Here is a 23,698-nt window from a genome sequence, read left to right as displayed (position 1 = left end):
AAATAAAAAATTAATAATGTTCGGAAATAATTGGTTTCATTGGTTCATTAAATTTTGGCTTAGATGTAAAAAAAATAATTCTATATAGTATAATTATAATATATGTAATTATAATATAATAAAAAATAAAATAAGTAAACAATAACACTATAAATCATTGATTGCCTCAATTAAAAATTAATTAAGTTTTTCGGCCAAAATCAATTCAAATTTTAATTGAATTTATATTTTGATTTGATTAAAATGTTAATTGTATCTGTTAATTTTTTAATTGAGTACGTTTTCAACTTCAGATTTTTAATTAGAAATATTTTGGCGAATTTGTGTGGGTAGCTCATTTGTATCACGAGCGAGAGTGAGTAAGTTTTTAAGTTCGTACTCATTCGTGAATTACATTTTTTCGTTTGTTTTGTAAGTATAATAGTCGTGAACGTGCGGGAGTTGCATTTTACATCGTGAGCGTGCGTGAATAGTTTTTTTATGAATCGTGAGTGTGTGGAAGTACGTTTCATTGTTCGTGAACGTGCGTGAGTAGTTTTTTTTTCGAATCGTGAGTGTGTGTGAATAAGTTTGTTGTTCGTGAACGTGCGTGAGTTGATATATCCCGTCGTGAGCGTGCGGTAGTCACTATTCTGCAATCGTGAGTGTTTATCTTTGCAGGATTTTGGTTCGTGAACGTAAGTGAGCGTGAATCAATAAAAACCTTCGTGCGTGAATGTTACGAATTCATTCGTGAGCGTGCGTGAGTGTGAGCAATTCCAAAACGGGCGTGCGTGATCGTGCGTGAATGTTACGAATTCATGCGTGAGCGTGCGTGAGTGTGAGCAATTCAAAAACGGGCGTGCGTGATCGTGCGTGAATGTTACGAATTCATTCGTGAGCGTGCGTGAGTGTGAGCAATTCTAAAACAGGCGTGCGTGATCGTGCGTGAATGACATTTTGAATTTGTGAGCGTGCGTGAGCGTGCGTAAAAACTCCCTCACGCGCACACCTCTACTCTAGTTCCCTTGGAATACATATGTAAGGTAGTTCATAGCCTTGCTAACTCATCCGCTTCGCAGTTCCCTGGTATGTTCCTGTGCATATTTTACTGCTCAACCATCTCGATGAGAGATTTGCGGCAAATAAAAGAGACCTGCCTGCAAATAAAAAACTAATCTGTGCCAAATTTCAGGACGATAGCGCACTACTCGCACGCAAAGCTGGCAAAATCGCTAAAAGTTGCCAAATCAACCGTTACAAATGTAATTAAAGTGTTTGGGGAACGTTTGTCGACAGCCAGGAAGTCTGGATCGGGGGGAAATCGAAAACCGGAAGCCGCTGAGACGACAAAGAGAGTTGCCGGTAGTTTCAAGCGAAACCCTAACCTCTCTCTCCGAGATGCCGCAAATAAGCTGGGTGTATCGTCTACAACCGTGCATCGAGCCAAAAAACGAGCCGGACTATCGACTTACAAGAAGGTAGTGACTCCAAATCGCGATGATAAACAAAAACGACGGCTAAAGCGCGATCTCGGAGGCTGTACACGACGATGCTGACGAAGTTTGACTGCGTGGTAATGGACGACGAAACCTACGTCAAAGCCGACTACAAGCAGCTTCTGGGACAGGAGTTTTATACGCCAAAAGGAAGGGGAAAGGTAGCAGATATTTTCAAGCACATAAAACTGTCAAAGTTCGCAAAGAAATATCTGGTTTGGCAAGACATCTGTACCTGTGGCTTGAAAAGCAGCTTTTTCATAGCTTCCGGGACTGTCAACCAAGAAATTTACGTGAAAGAGTGTTTGAATAAACGTCTGCTGCCTTTCCTGAAGAAACACGGTTGTTCCGTACTGTTTTGGCCGGATTTGGCATCTTGCCATTACGGTAAAAAGGCCATGGAGTGGTACGCCGCCAACAACGTGCAGGTGGTTCCCAAGAACAAGAACCCTCCCAACACGCCAGAGCTCCGCCCAATTGAGAAATACTGGGCTATTGTCAAGCGGAACCTAAACAAGACCAAAAACCTGCTAAGGACGAGCAGCAGTTCAAGGCAAACTGTCTTTCTGCGGCGAAGAAGGTGGACAAGGTGGCTGTATAAAATCTGATGGCAGGTGTCAAGCGTGAGGCCCGGCAATTCGGATTTGGAAAAGCGAAAGCCTAACTGAATATTTTTCCTGAATTTTATACTAATTGAACTTGAAAAGAAATTTAATTTGATTTTTTAAATAAACGATTTCACCGATTTACACGCATTTTCCCTTGACCAAATTTTGACCGTATCACCCTTTATTATACCCTCATCACCATTCTATGGTGGTGGGTATAAAAAAACAATTACCCATTGAAAATATGAAAAAGCGAGTTATCAAAAACTGAATTAAAAGAGCTTCCTGCGTTGTTAAAATAAAGAATATCTTTAAAAGAACTTCCAAATTTTTTGCTGTGTGGGAATAAGATTCGATTTGTTTATTCGAAACGAATGAACGAAAATCAGTCGATGGAATCACTGAATTCTTATCATTTCACATATTCTATGTTTAACTAAAGGGTGATTTGTTAAGAGCTTGATAACTTTTTTTAAAAAAAAAACGCATAAAATTTGCAAAATCTCATCGGTTCTTTATTTGAAACGTTAGATTGGTCCATGACATTTACTTTTTGAAGATAATTTCATTTAAATGTTGACCGCGGCTGCGTCTTAGGTGGTCCATTCGGAAAGTCCAATTTTGGGCAACTTTTTCGAGCATTTCGGCCGGAATAGCCCGAATTTCTTCGGAAATGTTGTCTTCCAAAGCTGGAATAGTTGCTGGCTTATTTCTGTAGACTTTAGACTTGACGTAGCCCCACAAAAAATAGTCTAAAGGCGTCAAATCGCATGATCTTGGTGGCCAACTTACCGGTCCATTTCTTGAGATGAATTGTTCTCCGAAGTTTTCCCTCAAAATGGCCATAGAATCGCGAGCTGTGTGGCATGTAGCGCCATCTTGTTGAAACCACATGTCAACCAAGTTCAGTTCTTCCATTTTTGGCAACAATAAGTTTGTTAGCATCGAACGATAGCGATCGCCATTCACCATAACGTTGCGTCCAACAGCATCTTTGAAAAAATACGGTCCAATGATTCCACCAGCGTACAAACCACACCAAACAGTGCATTTTTCGGGATGCATGGGCAGTTCTTGAACGGCTTCTGGTTGCTCTTCACTCCAAATGCGGCAATTTTGCTTATTTACGTAGCCATTCAACCAGAAATGAGCCTCATCGCTGAACAAAATTTGTCGATAAAAAAGCGGATTTTCTGCCAACTTTTCTAGGGCCCATTCACTGAAAATTCGACGTTGTGGCAGATCGTAAGTCTATTCATGATGAAATGTCAAAGCATACTGAGCATCTTTCTCTTTGACACCATGTCTGAAATCCCACGTGATCTGTCAAATACTAATGCATGAAAATCCTAACCTCAAAAGAATCACCCTTTATAATCTGATTGGATCGATTGATCTTATTTTCTTTAGTAAAGGGTGATTTGTTAAGAGCTTGATAACTTTTTTTTTAAAAAAAACGCATAAAATTTGCAAAATCTCATCGGTTCTTTATTTGAAACGTTAGATTGGTCCATGACATTTACTTTTTGAAGATAATTTCATTTAAATGTTGACCGCGGCTGCGTCTTAGGTGGTCCATTCGGAAAGTCCAATTTTGGGCAACTTTTTCGAGCATTTCGGCCGGAATAGCCCGAATTTCTTCGGAAATGTTGTCTTCCAAAGCTGGAATAGTTGCTGGCTTATTTCTGTAGACTTTAGACTTGACGTAGCCCCACAAAAAATAGTCTAAAGGCGTCAAATCGCATGATCTTGGTGGCCAACTTACCGGTCCATTTCTTGAGATGAATTGTTCTCCGAAGTTTTCCCTCAAAATGGCCATAGAATCGCGAGCTGTGTGGCATGTAGCGCCATCTTGTTGAAACCACATGTCAACCAAGTTCAGTTCTTCCATTTTTGGCAACAAAAAGTTTGTTAGCATCGAACGATAGCTATCGCCATTCACCGTAACGTTGCGTCCAACAGCATCTTTGAAAAAATACGGTCCAATGATTCCACCAGCGTACAAACCACACCAAACAGTGCATTTTTCGGGATGCATGGGCAGTTCTTGAACGGCTTCTGGTTGCTCTTCACTCCAAATGCGGCAATTTTGCTTATTTACGTAGCCATTCAACCAGAAATGAGCCTCATCGCTGAACAAAATTTGTCGATAAACACATTTCGAACCGAACACTGATTTTGGTAATAAAATTCAATGATTTGCAAGCGTTGCTCGTTAGTAAGTCTATTCATGATGAAATGTCAAAGCATACTGAGCATCTTTCTCTTTGACACCATGTCTGAAATCCCACGTGATCTGTCAAATACTAATGCATGAAAATCCTAACCTCAAAAGAATCACCCTTTATAAGCAAAATGTTTCGGCGTTTCTTTAACTTCTTGCTTGAAGGATTAGCACACCTAGATAACATTGGTTTAGGAAGTGTTTGCCTTGCCAAAGAGGTGTTGCAGTTTATCGACCCTTCTATTAGGGCCTAATTCTCGGACCACGATCCAGTAGGAACTCGTTTACTGGGGCAAGAAGATGGCAGCTTTTTGTACCACCACAAAAATTCGCAATAGGTACCTATTAAGGCGACACTGACTTTAAAATAATGTAATTAATAACAAGTATATGAGTATACGGCCAGGCCGAATCTTATGTACCCTTCACCCTGGATTGAGTAGAAAGTTCTACTAAAGAGTGTCGTCCACAATCGATTTCATATAACATAGAAATAAAATTTTGTTAAAAAAGATTAAACCGATTTCTCAAAAAACTTCCCCAAATTTATGGAAATTCCCCACCAAATCCCCAACTCAGAAGTCCCCATTCACGAAAAATTGGGGAAAATCCAATTTGGGGAAAAATCCCCATTACTGGCAACACTGCTCAGTAATGCTGGTGACATTTCTGAGTTTTTCAAAGCTTCCCTAAGCGGTCTCACTGCAATGTGGAACGCCGTTCGGACTTGGCTATTAAAAGGAGGTCCCTTTTCATTGAGCTTAACATGGAATCGGACAGCACACAGTGATAAGAGAGATGTTCACCACAATGGACTGCCACTTAACCAGATCGGATGAAATTTTCTCCACTAAGAGGGTCCGCAAGCCAAATCTAGGGATCAGTTTATATGGCGGCTTTATATAATTTTGGACCGATATAGACCAATTTTGCATGGTTGTATTAATTTTCAACCGAACCGTGTGAAATTTGCTCCTCTAAAAGGCTCTGTAAGCCAAATCTAGGGATTTCAAAGAAAAAATACTTTCCAGCGTCAATCAAATTTTTAGTTGGAAATAATTTGGTGTTATTTTTTTAGGTGGTCAGTAATTCTGGTGAAATTTCTGAGGATTTCAAAGCTTCTCTAAGTGTTTTCACTGCAATGTGGAACATCGTTCGGACTCGGCTATAAAAAGGAGGTCCCTTGTCATTGAGCTTAACATGGAATCGGGCAGCATTCAGTGATAAGAGAGAAGTTCACCAATGTGGTATCACAATGGACTGAATAGTCTAAGTAAGCCTGATAAATCGGGCTGCCACCTAACGGGCCTAGCAATGTGATGAAACCACTTAGAAAAGCTTTGAAACACTCGGGAATTTCACCAAGATTACTGAGAGGAAATAATCCACCACTGACAAATTTTTGGTGTTTGGTCGAGACTGGGATTGAACCCATTACCCTTTGCATCATAATGACTCGCTAGCATACGGTATATTGACGGGATAAATGCTTTTCGTTACAACTATCATTATATTGCCATTTTATTTTTGAAGACTTTTAGAGTATGTATAACCTATAGGAAAATTTTACGTTGCATCGATGATTATATTTATTTACATATTGAATTCGGAAAGCCCGTGAGCTTGGGCTTGTTCCATGAAACATTTGCCATAATCTTCAGCAGCTTCACAGTTTTTTTTTTTTTTTTTTTTTTTTATTATTTAAGCACAAATATTGTATTACATGCCTAATATAATACTACAACTAGTCTCTTTTACAGTTGTGACTAACTAGTAGTTTGTGTAAGTGTGTTTTTAAATGTAAGAACTTAATTTAATAAAACAAAATTAAATTAAGGTTAAATATAAAGAAAAAAAATTATAATGTGTTATCCATTGATGAACCGGTTTAGTAAATCGTGTGGCTTGTAACGATGTAGTCTTCTCGTTTGGCTTGATGTCTGTAATAGCTTTGCTGCTTCCACATTTTGATGTGCCTGAAGTCGTTCGTGGTGTTTTTTGGAGTAGGATGTTATTTCTTCCTTGATGTATTTGATGTTCAAATCTCTATGAAGATCACTGTTTCGTATAAACCATGGTGCATTTACCGCATGTCGAATAACTTTATTTTGAAAGACTTGAATTTTTTCAATTATGTTGTTTTTCGCACATCCCCATATCTGGATTCCGTAGAGCCATATTGGTTTCAGGACTTGTTGGTAAATCATCAATTTGTTATCCAACGATAAAATTGAGTTTCTGCCTACTAGCCAATGTAGGTTTCTATACTTTATTTCCATCTCTTCTCGTTTCTTTTGAACGTGTTCTTTCCAATTTAGTTTGCAATCTAGCAGCATTCCCAAATATTTGGCTGAGTTTGAGTGTGGAATTTGTTTGTTGTTTATGTATAAGGGCTTGTAATTAGTTCTTATGTGAGCAAAATCAACATGGGTGGATTTTTCACTGTTCAATTTTAGACCCCATTTCTCTGTCCATTTAGCTACACCGTTAAGGCATTTTTGTAGGCTTTTTGTCGATTCTGTTGTTGATTTACCTGATGACATTAAGACTGTGTCGTCAGCAAAAGTGCCAATAAAACAGTCTGTATCTAGTGGAACGTCATGTGTATATAGTAGGTATAGTATGGGTCCCAGTATACTTCCTTGGGGTACACCTGACTTAATAGGATGTATATCCGAGTACTCATTTTCATATCGCACTCGAAAAAATCTGTCATTTAGATATGATGACAAAATATCGCAAATGTTATTCGGAAGAAGACTTTTGAGTTTTTGTAAGAGACCGTCGTGCCATATCCCATCGAAGGCTTGTGAAATATCTAGAAATACTGCTGAGCATACTTTTTTGGTTTCGAACGCTTCTTCTATAACTTGGGTTACTCTATGGATTTGCTCCACTGTTGAGTGTTTCTTTCGAAACCCAAATTGATGGCTTGGTATTAAATTGAGCTGGTGAACAAGAGGTTCTAGTCTAGCAAAGAACAGCTTTTCAAAGAGTTTTCCAATCTGTGGCAGTAGTGAAATAGGTCGGTATGACTTTAAATCTTGAGCATTCTTACCCGGTTTCTGTATCATTATTATTTCTGAAACTTTCCAGTAACTTGGTATATATTTGAATTTTAGAACCGCATTAAATATAGATGTTAGTCTAGCAAATCCATGATATGGTAGTTGTTTTAGAACATCGGCTTTTATTAAGTCGAATCCTGACGACTTTTGAGATTTTAAATATTTTATTTGGTTAACCACTTCCTGTATTGTTATTTTTTCTAGTGGAAAGTGGTTGATATGTGTATTTTCCTCATATGATGCGTTATTTGTATGCGCATATGTCGTTGGTGGGTTTGTATGAGAATCATTACTTGAAAATATTTTACATAAATGAATCGCGAACTGTTTTGCTTTTTCAGAATTGCTCTTTGCCCATTCACCATTTGGCGTTTGGATTGGTGATTTGTGAGTTATCGGCCTGTTACACATACGTGTTGCTTTCCAAATTGAATAATCCATCTGTTTGTCATATGTTAAAGTCTGTAACGACATTTTCAACTTTTGTTCATTAAATTTACAGATTTTTCTGCTTGTTTTTTGTGTGATGTTATTCAGTAATCTTCTATCCTCAGGCGATCGAGACAACTGCCATCTTTTTCTAAGCTTCCGTTTCTTTTTAATAAGTTCTACAATTTCAGAAGGATATGAATTTGACTTATGTATAGCTGGCAGTGGTGGAGTACTTTTCCAAGCTGCATCCTGAACTAGTTTTGTAAATATGTGTACTTCGTTTTCTAAATCATTTATATTTTCTATTTGATTGAATCTAGTGGTAGATGTGATTAAGTATTTGAAATAGTCCCAGTCTGTATATTTGTTTACAAGGCTTGGACAATTTGGATTTGGTAATGCTTTCCCTTGTAGGTTTAGATAAAGTGATCACCAGATACGGTAATTCCGGCACAGGCATCAATAATTTCTTGAGCAACCTTAACTTTGTCAGCGGCACCATCGGAATATGCTTCAGCATGTTTTAAGGCCACTGCAGGAACAAATTTACCATTGGAATCCATCTAAGGTCAAGGAAATATAATATTACATATGGTGTTGAATATAAACAAATGTTTAATTCGAAAAATCTCTACTTACCACTTCATATAGTTTCATGAGACATGATCGTAAACATTTTCCTTCATTGGTAGAAGCTGGCTTTTTCGCCATCAATTCGGTGACATCAGCTGAAATTATACAAAAAGGTCAAAGGGTTGTAAAGTTCGAATTAGATTGGGTTAGGTTAAAGTAGCATCCCGATTTATTTTCAGGCTCGCTTAGACTATTCAGTCGATTGTGTTATCACATTAACAAAAAAGTACCTATTACACATGGGTGCTGAACCTACTCGATTATTTTCTTTTGTTGAACCAACCAGATTTTTCCAGGTTCGCCACTACCTCTGGTTACCCCTGGAACATGTAACTCATCCGCTTCGCCGTTCGCTAGTATGTTCCTGACAGACACCAATATTAGGTGAATATTCAGCCATCTTATTGAGGGATTTGCGGTAGTCGATGGCCGTTTTCGCGTTAAGGAACACAGAGTCCAAGGATTTTAATGCAGGTTGAGTGTCTGAGTATATATTAATACCAAAATTTGTTGGAACATTACTTCTCTGCCAATTTGCCCCCACTTTTACTGTTAATATTTTAGCCTGAAAACCACTACTGTGTAGTAGTGTCTTTAGAATATACTCCGAAATCCACTTGTCCATCCAATTTGGAGTCATCGGTGTAGAAATCTATATAAAGTTTATTCCCAGGGGTCTGACTTCGATACAGGGCCCACTTTTGAGTTCTAAAGCCAATTTTATTATACCCTGCGCCACACTATGGAACAGGGTATTATAAGTTAGTGCATATGTTTGCAACACCCAGAAGGATACGAGATAGACACATGGTGTCTTTGGCAATAATGTTCAGGGTGGGTCCCTGAGTCGATATAGCCATTTCCGTTCGTCCGTCTGTCTGTGAACACATTTTTGTGATCAAAGTCTAGATCGCAGTTTTAGTCCAATCGACTTCAAATTTGGCACAAGTTTCTGTTTTGGGTCAGAATAGAACTCTATTGATTTTGGAAGAAATCGGTGCAGATTTAGACATAGCTCCCATATATATCTTTTGGTCGATTTTGGTCCTAATGTGCTTGAAATTTTACACAAGGAGAACAATTAGTATTATAGTCAAGTGTGCCACATTTGATTGAAATCGGTTCATATTTAGATGTAGCTCCATATATATCTATCGGCCGATATGGACTTATATGGCCTCAGAAGCCAGAGTTTTACCCTAATTTGGTTGAAATTTTGCCCTAGGAGTACAATTAATAGTGTAGTCAAGTGTGCCAAATTTGATTGAAATCGGTTCAGATTTAGATATAGCTCCCATATAAAGCGTGGTTAAATTGTAAGGGCCGATGTTGAATGTGAACCACACCTAAACGCCAAGTTTTTTTTTCCAAATTTTATTTGACATTTCTCTATTTCAGACTTACTCAATTTGAACCATGGAGAGATACACAATCCAAAAACGTGTTAAATGGTTCCAAGAAATGGCAACAGTGGATGATACATTTTCGAAGAAAATCATCTTCAGTGATGAGACACATTTTCACCTCAGTGGATTCGTCAATAAACAGAATTGCCGCATTTGGGCGAATGAGAATCCAAGAGTGATTGTCGAAAAACCAATGCACCCGCAAAGAGTGACTGTTTGGTGCGGTTTATGGGCTGGCGGCATCATCGGGCCGTATTTTTTCCAAAATGAAGCCGGTCAGGCAGTTACTGTGAATGGTGTTCGCTATCGTGAGATGATAACGAACTTTTTATGGCCCGAATTGGAAGATATGGATGTGGACGATATGTGGTTTCAGCAGGACGGTGCCACTTGCCACACAGCTAACGAAACAATGGCTCTTTTTCGCAACACATTCAATGGCCGTGTTATCTCACGTAATGGCGATGTCAATTGGCCGCCAAGATCAGGTGATTTGACACCGTTGGACTTTTTTCTTTGGGGTTATTTGAAAGAAAAAGTGTACGTCGATAAGCCAGCAACAATTCAAGAGCTAAAGGATGAGAAAATTCGGCGCATTAACGGCATAGAACCTCCATTATGCCTCAGCGTCATCGAAAATTTGGACCATTGGATGAAGGTGTGCCACCGAGGTCGCGACGCCCATTTGGCCGATATTTTGTTCCATACGTAATTGAGTAATACCAATATATCATAATAAAATAAAATTACAATGATTTCCTAAATAGTTTGTGTTTTATTCAAAATCAACATCGGCCCTTGAAATTTTAACCACCCTTTATATGTATCTTTAGCCTGATTTGCACTAATATGACCACAGAGGCCAAAGTTGTACTCTGATTTACGTGAAACTTTGCACAAAAAGTAGAATTAACATTCTAACTATGCTTGCTAAATTGGGGTAAATCAGATCAGATTTAGATATAGTTCCCATATATATCTTTCGCCCGATTTAGTCTCATATAATCACACACAAACGAAAAAGCCCGTTTTTCATATGTTTGTAAAAATTATATGTTTGGAATTCAAGTTTTTTAACACAATATTTGTAAGTGCAAGCATACAATGTTCATAAACTAGCATAACATTGTTTGGGACATATTGGTTAATATGTTACAGCAATATGATTGGGACACACAATGTTTGTAAATATAATATGCTTCGATGCAAACATATATTAATTTAGAAATAGCCTGTAAACATATATGTGTTTAGAAAGAGAGACCTAGAGAGTATGCTGCAAGTAAAATAATGGAAGTAACCAATTGGCGCCTTAAAAATGTATATACACAAAGAAAATTTCATTAAAATTTTTTCTACCCGTGTATGCCTAAGGTGAAACATAAAATGTTTGAATAATACAAACAATATTTTGTTTGGACCAATCCTGAAAATATATATGCTTGAAGCAAAATGTATTTGGGGTATATGTTACAGAAGCGATTTTTTGAGGGTGCAGAGACCAAAGTTTTACCCCGATTTACTTTAAATTTTGCACAGGGAATAGAATTAACCAACCAATGTTGGTTGAAATCGGCTCAAATTTATATATAGTTCCAATATAAATCTTTTGCCCGATTTTCCCTCATATGACCACACAGGTCAAGGTTGTTGTCCTATTTACGTGAAATTTTGCACAGTGAGAAGAATTAACATAGTAACTATGCATGTCAAATTTGGATGAAATCGGTTCAGATTCCGCTATAGCTTCCATATATATGTTTTTCCGATTTGGGCAAAAATGGCCAAAATACCCACATTTTCCTTATAAAATCGCTACTGCTAAGTCGAAAACTTGTAAAAATTACTCCAATTTGCCCCTACTTCTAATACTTATCTATCGACCGATAAATTATAAATACAACTTTGCGAAGTTGCCTCAAAATCGGCTCAGATTTAAATGTTTCTCATATTTTTTACCAACATTGCGTTCCACTCCAGGGGATTAGCCGACTGAAATTTTAAGTCTACAGTTTGTTTAGAAGTCTAACAAAATTTGTCCAGATCGAGTCAGATTTAAATGTATGTATAGGGGAAGGTTAGGTTAGGTGGCAGACCGATATATCAGGCTCACTTAGACTATTCAGTCCATTGTGATATTACATTGGTGAACTTCTCTCTTATCACTGAGTGCTGCCCGATTCCATGTTAAGCTTAATGACAAGGGACCTCCTTTTTATAGCCGAGTCCGAAGGGCGTTCCACATTGCAGTGAAGCCACTTAGAGAATCTTTGAACCCCTCAGAAATGTCACCAGCATTACTGAGGTGGGATAATCCACCGCTGAAAAACTTTTTGGTGTTCGGTCGAAGCAGGAATCGAACTCAAGACCTTGTGTATGCAAGGCGGGCATGCTAACCATTGCACCACGGTATATAGGGGAAGAAAAACCTTTATATATAGCACCCAACACATTTGACGGATTTGATATGGTATCGAAAACGTGGTTCTACAAAGTGGTGCAGGGTATGATATAGTCTGCCCCGCCTGTCTTTAGGCTTTCCTTACTTGTTTTAACCCTTTCACTACCGAAATAAATCTAATGATAAAAACTTTTATTTTTCTTCTGTTTTTACTTGTACTAACAGCATGTAGAACAAAAATTGTCAATTTGAAAATCTACCTCAATTATTTCAAGAGCTATATGAGCTTGTTCTGAAAATTTGATTCATGAATTGTGACTAAATGGCCTTACGAAAATAAGCGATATTTTGCCTATAATATCCTTCAAAGTGTGAGAAAAAATACAAAAAAAGAACCCGTAAAAGTATCAGCTATAGTTTTTGTATAAATGTCCATTTACTAGAAACATCCAGTACAAAAATTGTGTCAAATTTTCGTATTTTTCGTTTATTGTTAAAGAAGTTTATAAAAATGTATTTTAGACCTCACCAATATGGACAATATTTATAGATTATTTAGATTAAAGCCTCTACTTAAAAAAAAAAAAAAAACATTGAGAAATAAATCGAAACTAAGTGGGAAAATAGAATTTGGTGTGTTTTTCGAATGTCCTTCTAAGTGGACATCGGTAGTGAAAGGGTTAATTTAGTTAATGACAATTATTAAGTTTTAGTTAAAATTGCTTAAATATGAGACCGTTTCCATGACTTCTTAAATTTTTTGTGGATGCTTTACCCAAAGAAAAACTACTTTACTAAGGAGATATTTATGTTATCAAATAAACCGGAATATGTTTTATATATTTTCTTGAATTTTAAGTCAAATTTTCCCTCTAGTGGGTGCACTTTTTTCAAGGCAAATAACTTTATTTTTAGTCTAGGATTCACATTTTTGAAAGCTACACCTATAGACGGAATATGATCACCTCAAACATGTTCATGAGCAAAATGTTATTTTTGGACGGAGAACATGGAACTTTTTTGTCACAAAAATTTTCTTTTCTCTCAAACACATGTGTGCCGAAATCAGACACATACTTTTCAAGAAGATGCGATAAAAAAATTACGTGTGTGTTCCCCGTCCAAAAATAAGGTTTTGCTCTTGAAACAAATCATAACTCCTTCTCTAGGTGTACTTCAATGCTTTCACCAAAGAAGGAATGTGATCACCATACACAACTTTTTTTTCTGTATCAATTAATTTTTTTTTCAACTTCAATCAACTTTTTAATTTGAAATATTTTGGTGATATTTTTTTCTGTGCAATTAATTCGGGCAAATATATATTCACAGAAAAAAATTCACTAGAATTTTTCCAATTAAAGTCTTAATTGAGTTTTAAAAAATATACAATTAAAAATTTAATTGATTCAACAATTTTTTTTTTTACTTGAAACAAAAATCAATCACAAAAATTAATAGTATAAATTAATTTTTTAATTTCACAGAAAAAAAATTAACGAGAATTTTTGCAATTAAAGTCTTAATTGAGTTTTAAAAAATATACAATTAAAAATTTAATTGATTCAACAATTTTTTTTACTTGAAACAAAAATCAATCACAAAAATTAATAGTGTAATTAATTTTTTAATTTCACAGAAAAAAAATAACGAGAATTTTTCCAATTAAAGTCTTAATTGAGTTTTAAAAAATATACAATTAAAAATTTAATTGATTCAACAAATTTTTCTACTAGAAACAAAAATCAATCACAAAAATTAATAGTATAAATTAATTTTTTAATTGGATAAATTTTTTTTGTAATTGACTTTCAATTAATTTTTTAATTGATATTGTCGTTTCTGTGATTGAAGACATTTGAATTACAAAATTAATTGGATCAATTAATTTCGTGATTGAATCAGAAATAATTTTTTTGTGTGTTTGTATTTAGCGGAAAAAATTATTTTCCCGACAAAAATATTCCATGTTCCCCATTGAAAAATGAGATTATGCTCTTGAAACAGGCTTGAGATGATCATTTTCCTTCTCTGCGTTTAGAAGCTCTACAACTCGTTATTTCAAAGCGTCTTATCTATGGAAAAGGGATAGGCTTTCAAAATCTCCAAAGAGGGATATTTCTATGATAATGATTTTTCACAGATTTTCTTATTTAAATATACCTTCCTTTGCACCAACTTCCGCTTTACATGACTCGGTTTTAGCCACAAACTCAGCCATTGCTGCCTTTTTATCAAACTCGGCGTGGACGCTAATAGCTCCCAAAATACAGAAAACAGCCAATGTGAAAAAGTATTTTGCCATATTCAAAGATAAGTTTTTCTTCACTAGTTTATGACTACCGAAAATTAAGAGAGTGTTGAATATTGCTACTCGATGTGATTACAACTGATATCCAAAAATTGAAATTTCCCAGATATTTATGTGAAAAGTCAGCCCCATTTTGAGCGTTCACTACTGTGAATGAGGCCCGATTGAAAATTCATCATCTGTGAAATTATGGGTTTGTATCCGAAATATGTTGCATGTTTATGGTAGTTAGCTATTGACAAAGGTTTTGTTTTATTGCAAGAATTGACCTTGACGTTATTGGTTCAAGTTTAATAGAAACGATTTTCAATGAAATGAGTCATAGCCAATAATGAAGTCATGAGTTTTTTTTACAGGAAATACTCATATACTTGAACTTGCTATATAACATCATTGCTCATCAAATTTATTTAATAAACGTTTAGTAAATATCCCCCGCACGCGAACTAAAGTTAGATTTTGGAAACTACTCTTTTATTTCCGGTTTAGAAAATCCAAATTTATGATTTAAAATGTATAGAAATAATTAATATATTAAAAAAAATGTTTTAGAAAATTTAAAATAAAATTTTTACTAATTGCAAGATGATACAAATAAGTTAATATTTTTTTGTCGATTTGGGGAAAATTTATTAAGAAAATTTCATAGTATGAAAGAAACAATTGGAGATGAACATTTTTAAAATTTCTTTGCCACTTTGGTGCCTATACGTTCTAGGCACCACGGTTGCCACTCGAGCTAAAAATAATCTAACAAATATTTTGAGAAAATATTACCAAAAAACTACCAAATAAAAAAAATCTTATTTTGCAAAATTTTGTATCTATAGAAAATTTTATTTCTATGAAAATTTTGAAAAATTTTATTTCTATGGAATTTTTTGTCAAAATTTAATTTCGAAAGAAAATTTTATCAATTTTTTTTTATAGAAAATTTTGTCAAAATTTTAGTTTTTATAGAAAATTTTACCAAAATTTTAATTTTTATTAAAAAAAATTAATCAAAATTTAATTTTTTATAGAAAATTTTATTTCTATGAAAATTTTGAAAAATTTTATTTCTATGGAATTTTTTGTCAAAATTTAATTTCGAAAGAAAATTTTATCAATTTTTTTTTATAGAAAATTTTGTCAAAATTTTAGTTTTTATAGAAAATTTTACCAAAATTTTAATTTTTATTAAAAAAAAATTAATCAAAATTTAATTTTTTATAGAAAATTTTGTCAAATTTTTATTTTTTATATAATTTTTTTTTATAGAAAATTTGTGATGTATTTCTAGGTAAAAGAGGAATATTTGACAAAATCAACCAAAACAACAAGAGTTCTACCAATCTACCAAATATTAAACAAGTATATACGGCCGTAAGTTCGGCCAGACCGAAGCTTATGTACCCTCCACCATGGATTGCGTAGAAACTTCTACTGAAACCGATGGCAAGGTATCTTAAAACTTCCTAACACCGTAATATATACCACATAGTCCATACGTGGTATATATTAAACTAAAAAAAACCGATTAAATACGTTTATAATTAAGTTTAAAGTTTCTATAGAAATAAAATTTTGACAACATTTTCTATAGAAGTAAAATTTTGACAAAATTTTCTATAGAAATAAAATTTGGAAAAAATTTTCTATAGAAATAATATTTTGACAAAAATTTCTATAGAAATAAAATTTTGTCAAAATTTTCTATAGAAATAAAATTTTGACAAAATTTTCTATAGTAATAAAATTTTGACAAAATTTTCTATAGAAATAACATTTTGACAATGTTTTCTATAAAAATAAAATTTTGGTAGATTATTTTTGGCTCGACATGGACCAATTTTTGTGTGATTGGGGATCGGCTATATATAACTATAGACCGATATGGACCAATTTTGGCATGGTTATTAGCGGCCTTATACTAACACCATGTTCCAAATTTCAATCGGATCGTATGAATTTTGCTCCTCCAAGAGGCTCCGGAGGACAAATCTGGGGATCGATTTATATGGGGGCTATATAATTATGGACCGATATGGACCAATTCTTGCATGGTTGTTAGAGACCATATATTAACGCCGGTGGCTCCCTGAGTGGGGATTATCCACCGCTGAAACATTTTGGTGTTTGGTCGAAACTGGCATTGAACCCAGGACCCCTGGTAGGCAATTCAGACATGCTAGTCATTGCACCGCGGAGATGGTAGATTAAAGTTTTACTAGAAAATGGAAAAATTGGAAATGGAAAGTTTTTTTTTTCAGATTGTAAAGAATTGATAATGTAGAGGCCGTAACGTAACGGCGACGCACAGTGGTTCCAAATCGCTTTTATGAATATAATTCTGCAACTTGAACGGATAAAGATATCAACATAATTTTCTGTGTGTGATAGTTGATGTGTTTTCCTCTAAGTTTGCAAATTTCTTGGTCCCTAGTGGGTCCACGGGCTGACATGTAGGCGTTGAAAGTTGATCACCTTGGGGGTATGAAATTTTGTTTTAGCTGTCAATTCCGCAATTTTGAACCGATTTCGATGATTATTTCTTTACTGGATAGAACTTATAAAGCTCTACAAAAAAGTATAGATTTTACCGTTCGCAAGATATGGGCACCACAATTTATTTTTTTCCAAAATTTTGAGTGGATCCGTTTTTGAGTGGATCCGTAATTTCTCTTCTTAACTGCATTCCCTACCAAATTCTACGAATTTTAGAAGAAAAAAATTTCCACCTATGTGCTTTAGATTAAAAGTGGCAAAGTCCATAAATTAGAATATCAAAAAATACGGAATTTTCACAATTTTTTTGGAAAAAGCCACACACGTTCTTTCTGTCATAACATTTTTTTATAGATTCCTCCCAATCTTTTTTACTTGTTTCTTATGGGACACCAAATACGGATACTTTTTAAGCTTTATTGGGCATTTTGGTCAAGTAGTATATGAGTTCTTCTCCTCCCAAAATAGACATTTTTTCAAAAAGTTTTTTTTTTTTTAATTCTCATTTGGCAAAGCACCGATTACTAAGCCGATCTCTTTTCAAAAAAGCCCCATGTGTCCACTAACTAACTGTAAAAGGTTTCAACATCCTACTAGTAAACAGCTGAGAAATAGACAACTTACAAAATAGCGTTTTTTTTTACATATGTCCCCACTGTGGGGATTTTGGGGATTTTCGATACCAAATTGGGGAATGGTATATTCAGCAATATTTCTTAAAACAATTACAAAATTTGGTGGAAATTGGTTCAGATTTAGATAGCTCCCATATATATCTATCGTATTTACAATTACATGACCACAGTTTTACCCCGATTTACTTGAAATTTTGCACAGATTGCAGAATTAACATTCTAGCCAAGCATGCCGAGTTTGGTTGAAACACCTCAGCTTTCACACAAAGAAAAGTTGCAGAATTATTTAAAAAAAAGCGATTTGGAACCACTGTCGAATCTCAAAAACAAACAGCTGACACTCTACGGTACGCTTACGAGCCATTTTTGGATGCATAACTAGGCCTTAGGGCATTGCAATCATAATCGTCCCAGCTTTGGGATGTATTCCTATCCATGCACTTTTTACCAAAAACTATGAAACAATGATTTTTTGATTTGTTAATTTCTAAACAAGTTTTTATGTATATTTGATTTGACTATAAAACAAAATAGGAATATACTTAAATGTCAATTAATACTGCTCAAGTATTCTACGGTATAAATTTTGTTATTCAAAATTTATAATCATCCTTAATACCATGAGCATCTGCTTGCTCTTTGAAACATTTTCCATATTGCTCAGCTGCTTCACAATGATCGGAAGAGACATCGATTTTGGCGCAGGCATTAATGATTTCTCGGGCTATTTTCATTCTATCCGATGTACCATCAGTCATTTCAGAGGCATGCTTTTCGGCGACCTCGGGGACGAATTTCCCATTGGAATCCATCTTTGAAGAAAAAAATAGAGAGGTAGAGAAAGGATATTGTGGAACATCTCCTATGCTGTTACATATTACTAGAACTCACCACTTGGAATTTTTTCATTAGACAGGCACGCAAGCATTTTCCTTCTTTGGTAGAGGCAGGTTTCCGGGCAGCCATATCTTCCAAATCGGCTGAAAATTCAATTGAAAGATATTAGTTTAAATAATTCGCTAAGAAAGTGGATAAATAAAACGCCATGCGGCGTTTTAAATTAAAAAAATGGAAAATGAACCAACAAACAAGTGTATGAAACAGATGCACAGAAAAAAACATTTTGCCAATTAAATTCTTAATTGACTTTTGAATATGTTTTTTCAATTAAAAATTTAATTGATTCAACAAATTTTTTATTGAAACAAAAATCAATCACTAAAATTAATAGTATATATTAATTTTTTAATTGGATCAATTAATTTTTTAATTGACTTTCAATTAGTTTTTTTAATTGATACTATCATTTCTGTGATTGAAGACATTTCAATTAAAAATTAATTGGATCAATTAATTTCGTGATTGAAGACAAAAAATATTTTTCTGTGTGTGTGCATTATACACTGACAATACTTTTAGAATTGAATGATTTTTCATGTATAGAAAAGCACCTATTGGAGCTCAGTCAATACAGTCTCAGTAGGATTTCCTTTGCAGTTAGAATGTTGCCAATTTAGGGCAATGTCAGTACTATGGATTTGAAGGATACAATGAGAATACAGCTAATTGAACTACTGCATGGTGATTCGTTCAATATGGTTGCACCAAAGTCGAATATGAACACTGCGCAGGGCATCATACAAGCTTTGGAGTGGATTATGAAAGACTTTAAAACATCACACTTAAATCACCATGTCCCCAAAGGAAGGATATCGAATGGTCTAAGGCGTTATGTAGCATTAGGAAATCTTCTACAAGTAATTCGGGAGGTCTGGTGGGCCTATGTCCTTAGCACCATTGAGGATACTAACCCTGAGAAGGCAGAATTTTGCCATTACACTAGAAAGAATAAAATTGACCAATGTATCGAACCCAGCTTTTTTGGGGTAAAGACGATACCAGTGTCTATTAAAATAAAGTACCTTAGACAGGAAACTGAATTGGAAGGACCTCATCAAAGAGAGGACTGACTGACCTCATCATACGCATGAATAATCTGGTGGATATCAATAGAGAGGAAGTGCAACATACACGATTAACAATGAGTCCAACGGACATGTTGTCTTGGCACAGCTGGGGCGATGAAGACCACGTCAACCAGAGGATTGTATGTTAGACTATACTGGACTTAAGACCTATGGGAGGTTCAGAGGTTCAAATGCGTACCGAGTGTGACATTCTGACGTCAGTAAGAAGTCTTCATTAGAAAAGAATTTCCCAGCAAAAAAAAGTAGTGAAAACGTCGCCAAAAAAGTAGTGAAAATGTTCTTGTTGGATCCGGAAGTGGTGCAAAATTGGCGCAGAAGCGATGAATTTAACATGAGCTTGTCATAGGATAGATGTCCACCATTTTAACAGCCGTTGCACTGGATTTTCATCACTTCTTAAGGTGTGATGCGAATTCAGTGTTTTGGATGTGAATTAAGAAATTTTGTGATATTTTGACAAATAAATAATTTTTACTATTTTTTATGAGTTTTAATTCATTCTTACGCTTGTGTGGAACGTTTGGCATCAAATATTTTCAAATATTCGCAATTTTTCTAGAATGGATTTGGCATTTTTTTCAGAAAAATTTAAATAATTTTTACCATTTTATTAATTCTTAATATATTTTTAACCTATTTGAAACAAACAATTTTGAATTTTCCATTAAAAATATGAAAAAAATAAGTAAAAGAACCTGTGACGCTAAAATAAAGAACTTCTTTGGGAGGACATTTATGGAAGTGCTTTTAAAGTAGTGCCTTTAGAAGAACTTCCAAATTTGTTTGCTGGATTGTGAAAAGCGCAATTTGAAAAAAAAAAAAATTCAACAAATTTTTATAATGGATGGTTTAGTTTTTTTTTTACTAAAAATCCCAATGTGAATTTGAAATACTATGTTAATTTAAAAAAATTAAATTTGTATTTAAAGTGCCGGTTTGCGTTTCGGCTAAGTTTTTTGCTATAAATTTCAAATCCGAATTTCTTCTTTATAAGCCAAACTTTTTTACTTACTTATATATTTTTTATTATATTATTTTAAAATTTTACTTTTTTCCAATTTTTCAATTTCAGTTAATTTGTAAATTGAGGCAATCAATTACCCCGTAAAAAAGCGTCGCCAAAAAAGTAATGAAAATGTTCTTTTTGGATCCGGAAGTGGTGCAAAATTGACGCAGAAGCGATGAATTTAACATGGGCTTGTCATAGGACGGAAGTCCTCCTTTTCTACAGCCGTTGCACTGAATTTGCATCACTTCTTTAGGTGTGATCCGAATTCAATGTTTTGGATGTAAATAAATAAATTCTGTTATATTTTGTCAAATAAATAGTTTTTATAATTTTTTTATAATTTTAATGGATTCTAACGCTTGTCGGAAACGTTTGACTACAAATATTTTCAAAAATTCACAATTTTTTGAGATTGGAATTAGGATTTTTTTCGACAAAATTTAAATGATTTCTATTTTATGAATTCTTACTCGGTTTTTAACCTACTTGAAACAAAAAAGTTAAAATTAACCATTAAAAGTATGAAAAAACCAAGTTATAAAAAACTAAATTAAAAGAACTTCCGGGGTAGTTAAAATAAAGAACATCATTGGGATTGCATTTTCTGGAAGTGCTTTTAAAGTTGTGCCTTTGGAAGAACTTCCAAATTTTTTTGCTGGGTATTTATTGTATATTTTTAATACAAAATATATTTTATTTAATTAAAGCGTTAATTGTTTTAATTAAAAGTATAAAAATTTTCATAATTAATTTTTGTTTTGTTTTTGTTTTTTAATTTGATTCAAAATTTAATTGTATCAGTAGAAATTTTAATCAATTACATTTTCAACTTCAATTGGAGTTTTTTTGTCGTCTACATTCAAAAAATTGTAAACACACCAGGAAGGACAATTTTGTTTAATATTAGATAAATTAATTGTTTAATATTAGATACAAGTATATATGGCCGTAAGTTCGGCCAGGCCGAAGCTTATGTACCCTCCACCATGGATTGCGTAGAAACTTCTTCTAAACACTGCCATCCACAATCGAATTACTTAAGTTGCAGTAACGCTTGCCGATGGCAAGGTATCCTGAAATCTCCTAACACCGTCTTCTAAATTGTATGTAAGTCCAAACGTGGTATATATTAAATCAAAAAAGATCGATTAAATACGTATATAATTCAGTTTGACAAAATTTTCTATAGAAATAAAATTTTGACAAAATTTTCTATAGAAATAAAATTGTAACAAAATTTTCTATAGAAATAAAATTTTCACAAAAATGTCTATAGAAATAAAATTTTCACAAAATTTTCTATAGAAATTAAATTTTCACAAAAGTTTCTATAGAAATTAAATTTTTGAACAAAATTTTCTATAGAAATAAAATTTTCACAAAATTTTCTATAGAAATAAAATTTTGGTAGGTTATGTTTGGCTCGAGTGGCAACCATGATTATGAACCGATATGGACCAATTTTTGTGTGATTGGAGATCGGCTATATATAACTATAGACCGATATGGAACAATTTTGGTATGTTTGTTAACGGACATATACTAACACCACGTTCCAAATTTCAACCGGATCGGATGAATTTTGCTCCTCCAAGAGGCTCCGGAGGTCAAATCTGGAGAACGTTTTATATGGGGGCTATATATGTACTTATGGACCGATATGGACCAATTCTGGCACGGTTATTGGAGATCATATGTTATACTAACACCATGTTCCAAATTTCAACTGGATTGGATGAAATTTGCTTCTTCTGTCCCAAATCTGGGGATCGGTTTATATGGGGGCTATATATAATTGTGAACCGATGTGGACCAATTTTAGCATGGTTTTTAGAGACCATATATCGGGATCGGTTTATATGGGGGCTATATATAATTGTGAACCGATGTGGACCAATTTTAGCATGGTTTTTAGAGACCATATACCAACACCATGTACCAAATTTCAGCCGGATTGGAAGAAATTAGCTTCTCTTTAGTCCTCCGCAAGCCAAATCTGGGGATCGGTTTATATGGGGGCTATATATAATTATGGACCGATTTGGACCAACTTTTGCATGGTTGGTAGAGACCATATACCAACATCATGTACTAAATTTCAGCCGGATCTGATGAAATATGCGTCTGTTAGAGGCTCCGCAAGCCAAATCTGAGGGTCCGTTTATATGGGGGCTATACGTAAAAGAGGACCGATATGGCCCATTTGCAATACCTATCTGACCTACATCAATAACAACTACTTGTGCCAAGTTTCAAGTCGATAGCTTGTTTCGTTCGGAAGTTAGCGTGATTTCAACAGACGGACGGACGGACATGCTTAGATCGACTCAGAATTTCACCACGACCCAGAATATATATACTTTATGGGGTCTTAGAGCAATATTTGAATGTGTTACAAACGGAATGACAAAGTTAATATACCCCCCATCCTATGGTGGAGGGTATAAAAGGAATTGAAATTTACTAATGAAATCAATAAATTTTTTAATCTAGTATTTTTTATTTCAATTATACTATTAATTGTATCAATTAATTTCGTGATTGAATCAAAAAAAATATTTTTTTGTGTGTACTTACAATCGGTAGCTTTCACCTGAGTTTTACATTCCTCAGCGGCATTCAAAAGAGTGGTCACAGCTTCTTTTTTATCAAAGGCCTTACTGGCTCCCAGAACACAGAGTACCGTTACCAAAATTAAGAAAAATTTTGCCATTGTGACCAGCAACGGATATTTTCGATTGCCTACTAAACAGAAATTTGAAAAATTGGCTAATATTGAAATGACCTTATGTGCCGAACTGATACAAATTAATCACAATTTGTGGCTATTTATATTGGCATCAAATATCACTACATCGCTAAAGGTTAGCAGTGGTCAGAGGTGCTTAATTAAACTCATTGAGCATGCTTTTTGTTTCGTTTTTTTGGATTTCAATTGATAACGCTATTATTTCAAGTGTGAAATTATACATTGCGTTGACAAAAACCAAAAATGAAACGAATAGATTATATCGCCAT

The 23,698-nt window shown here is 34.4% G+C and overlaps 2 protein-coding genes across 2 annotated transcripts; both read right to left on the bottom strand.

The window, feature by feature from the left end:
• Positions 1–5,813: 5,813 nt before the first annotated feature.
• On the bottom strand, positions 5,814–14,650 carry LOC142230047 (general odorant-binding protein 28a-like). Its single transcript, XM_075300655.1, has 4 exons — positions 14,414–14,650; positions 8,450–8,538; positions 8,238–8,373; positions 5,814–5,983 (listed from the first exon to the last, which is right to left on the bottom strand). Exons 1-4 carry the CDS (start codon positions 14,553–14,555, stop codon positions 5,904–5,906), a joined length of 447 nt encoding a protein of 148 aa, XP_075156770.1. The 5' UTR covers positions 14,556–14,650; the 3' UTR covers positions 5,814–5,903.
• Positions 14,651–18,191: 3,541 nt separating this feature from the next.
• LOC142230534 (general odorant-binding protein 28a-like) lies at positions 18,192–23,490 on the bottom strand. The gene is made up of 3 exons (XM_075301175.1): positions 23,258–23,490; positions 18,575–18,663; positions 18,192–18,495 (listed from the first exon to the last, which is right to left on the bottom strand). Exons 1-3 carry the CDS (start codon positions 23,391–23,393, stop codon positions 18,277–18,279), a joined length of 444 nt encoding a protein of 147 aa, XP_075157290.1. The 5' UTR covers positions 23,394–23,490; the 3' UTR covers positions 18,192–18,276.
• Between the last annotated feature and the right edge of the window lie 208 nt (positions 23,491–23,698).

This window comes from Haematobia irritans, chromosome 3, assembly GCF_050003625.1.
Source record: "Haematobia irritans isolate KBUSLIRL chromosome 3, ASM5000362v1, whole genome shotgun sequence".
NCBI classification, from domain to species: domain Eukaryota; kingdom Metazoa; phylum Arthropoda; class Insecta; order Diptera; family Muscidae; genus Haematobia; species Haematobia irritans.
The sequence above is the reverse complement of the archived record's forward strand: the minus strand, read 5'-3'. Positions and strand labels throughout refer to the sequence as shown.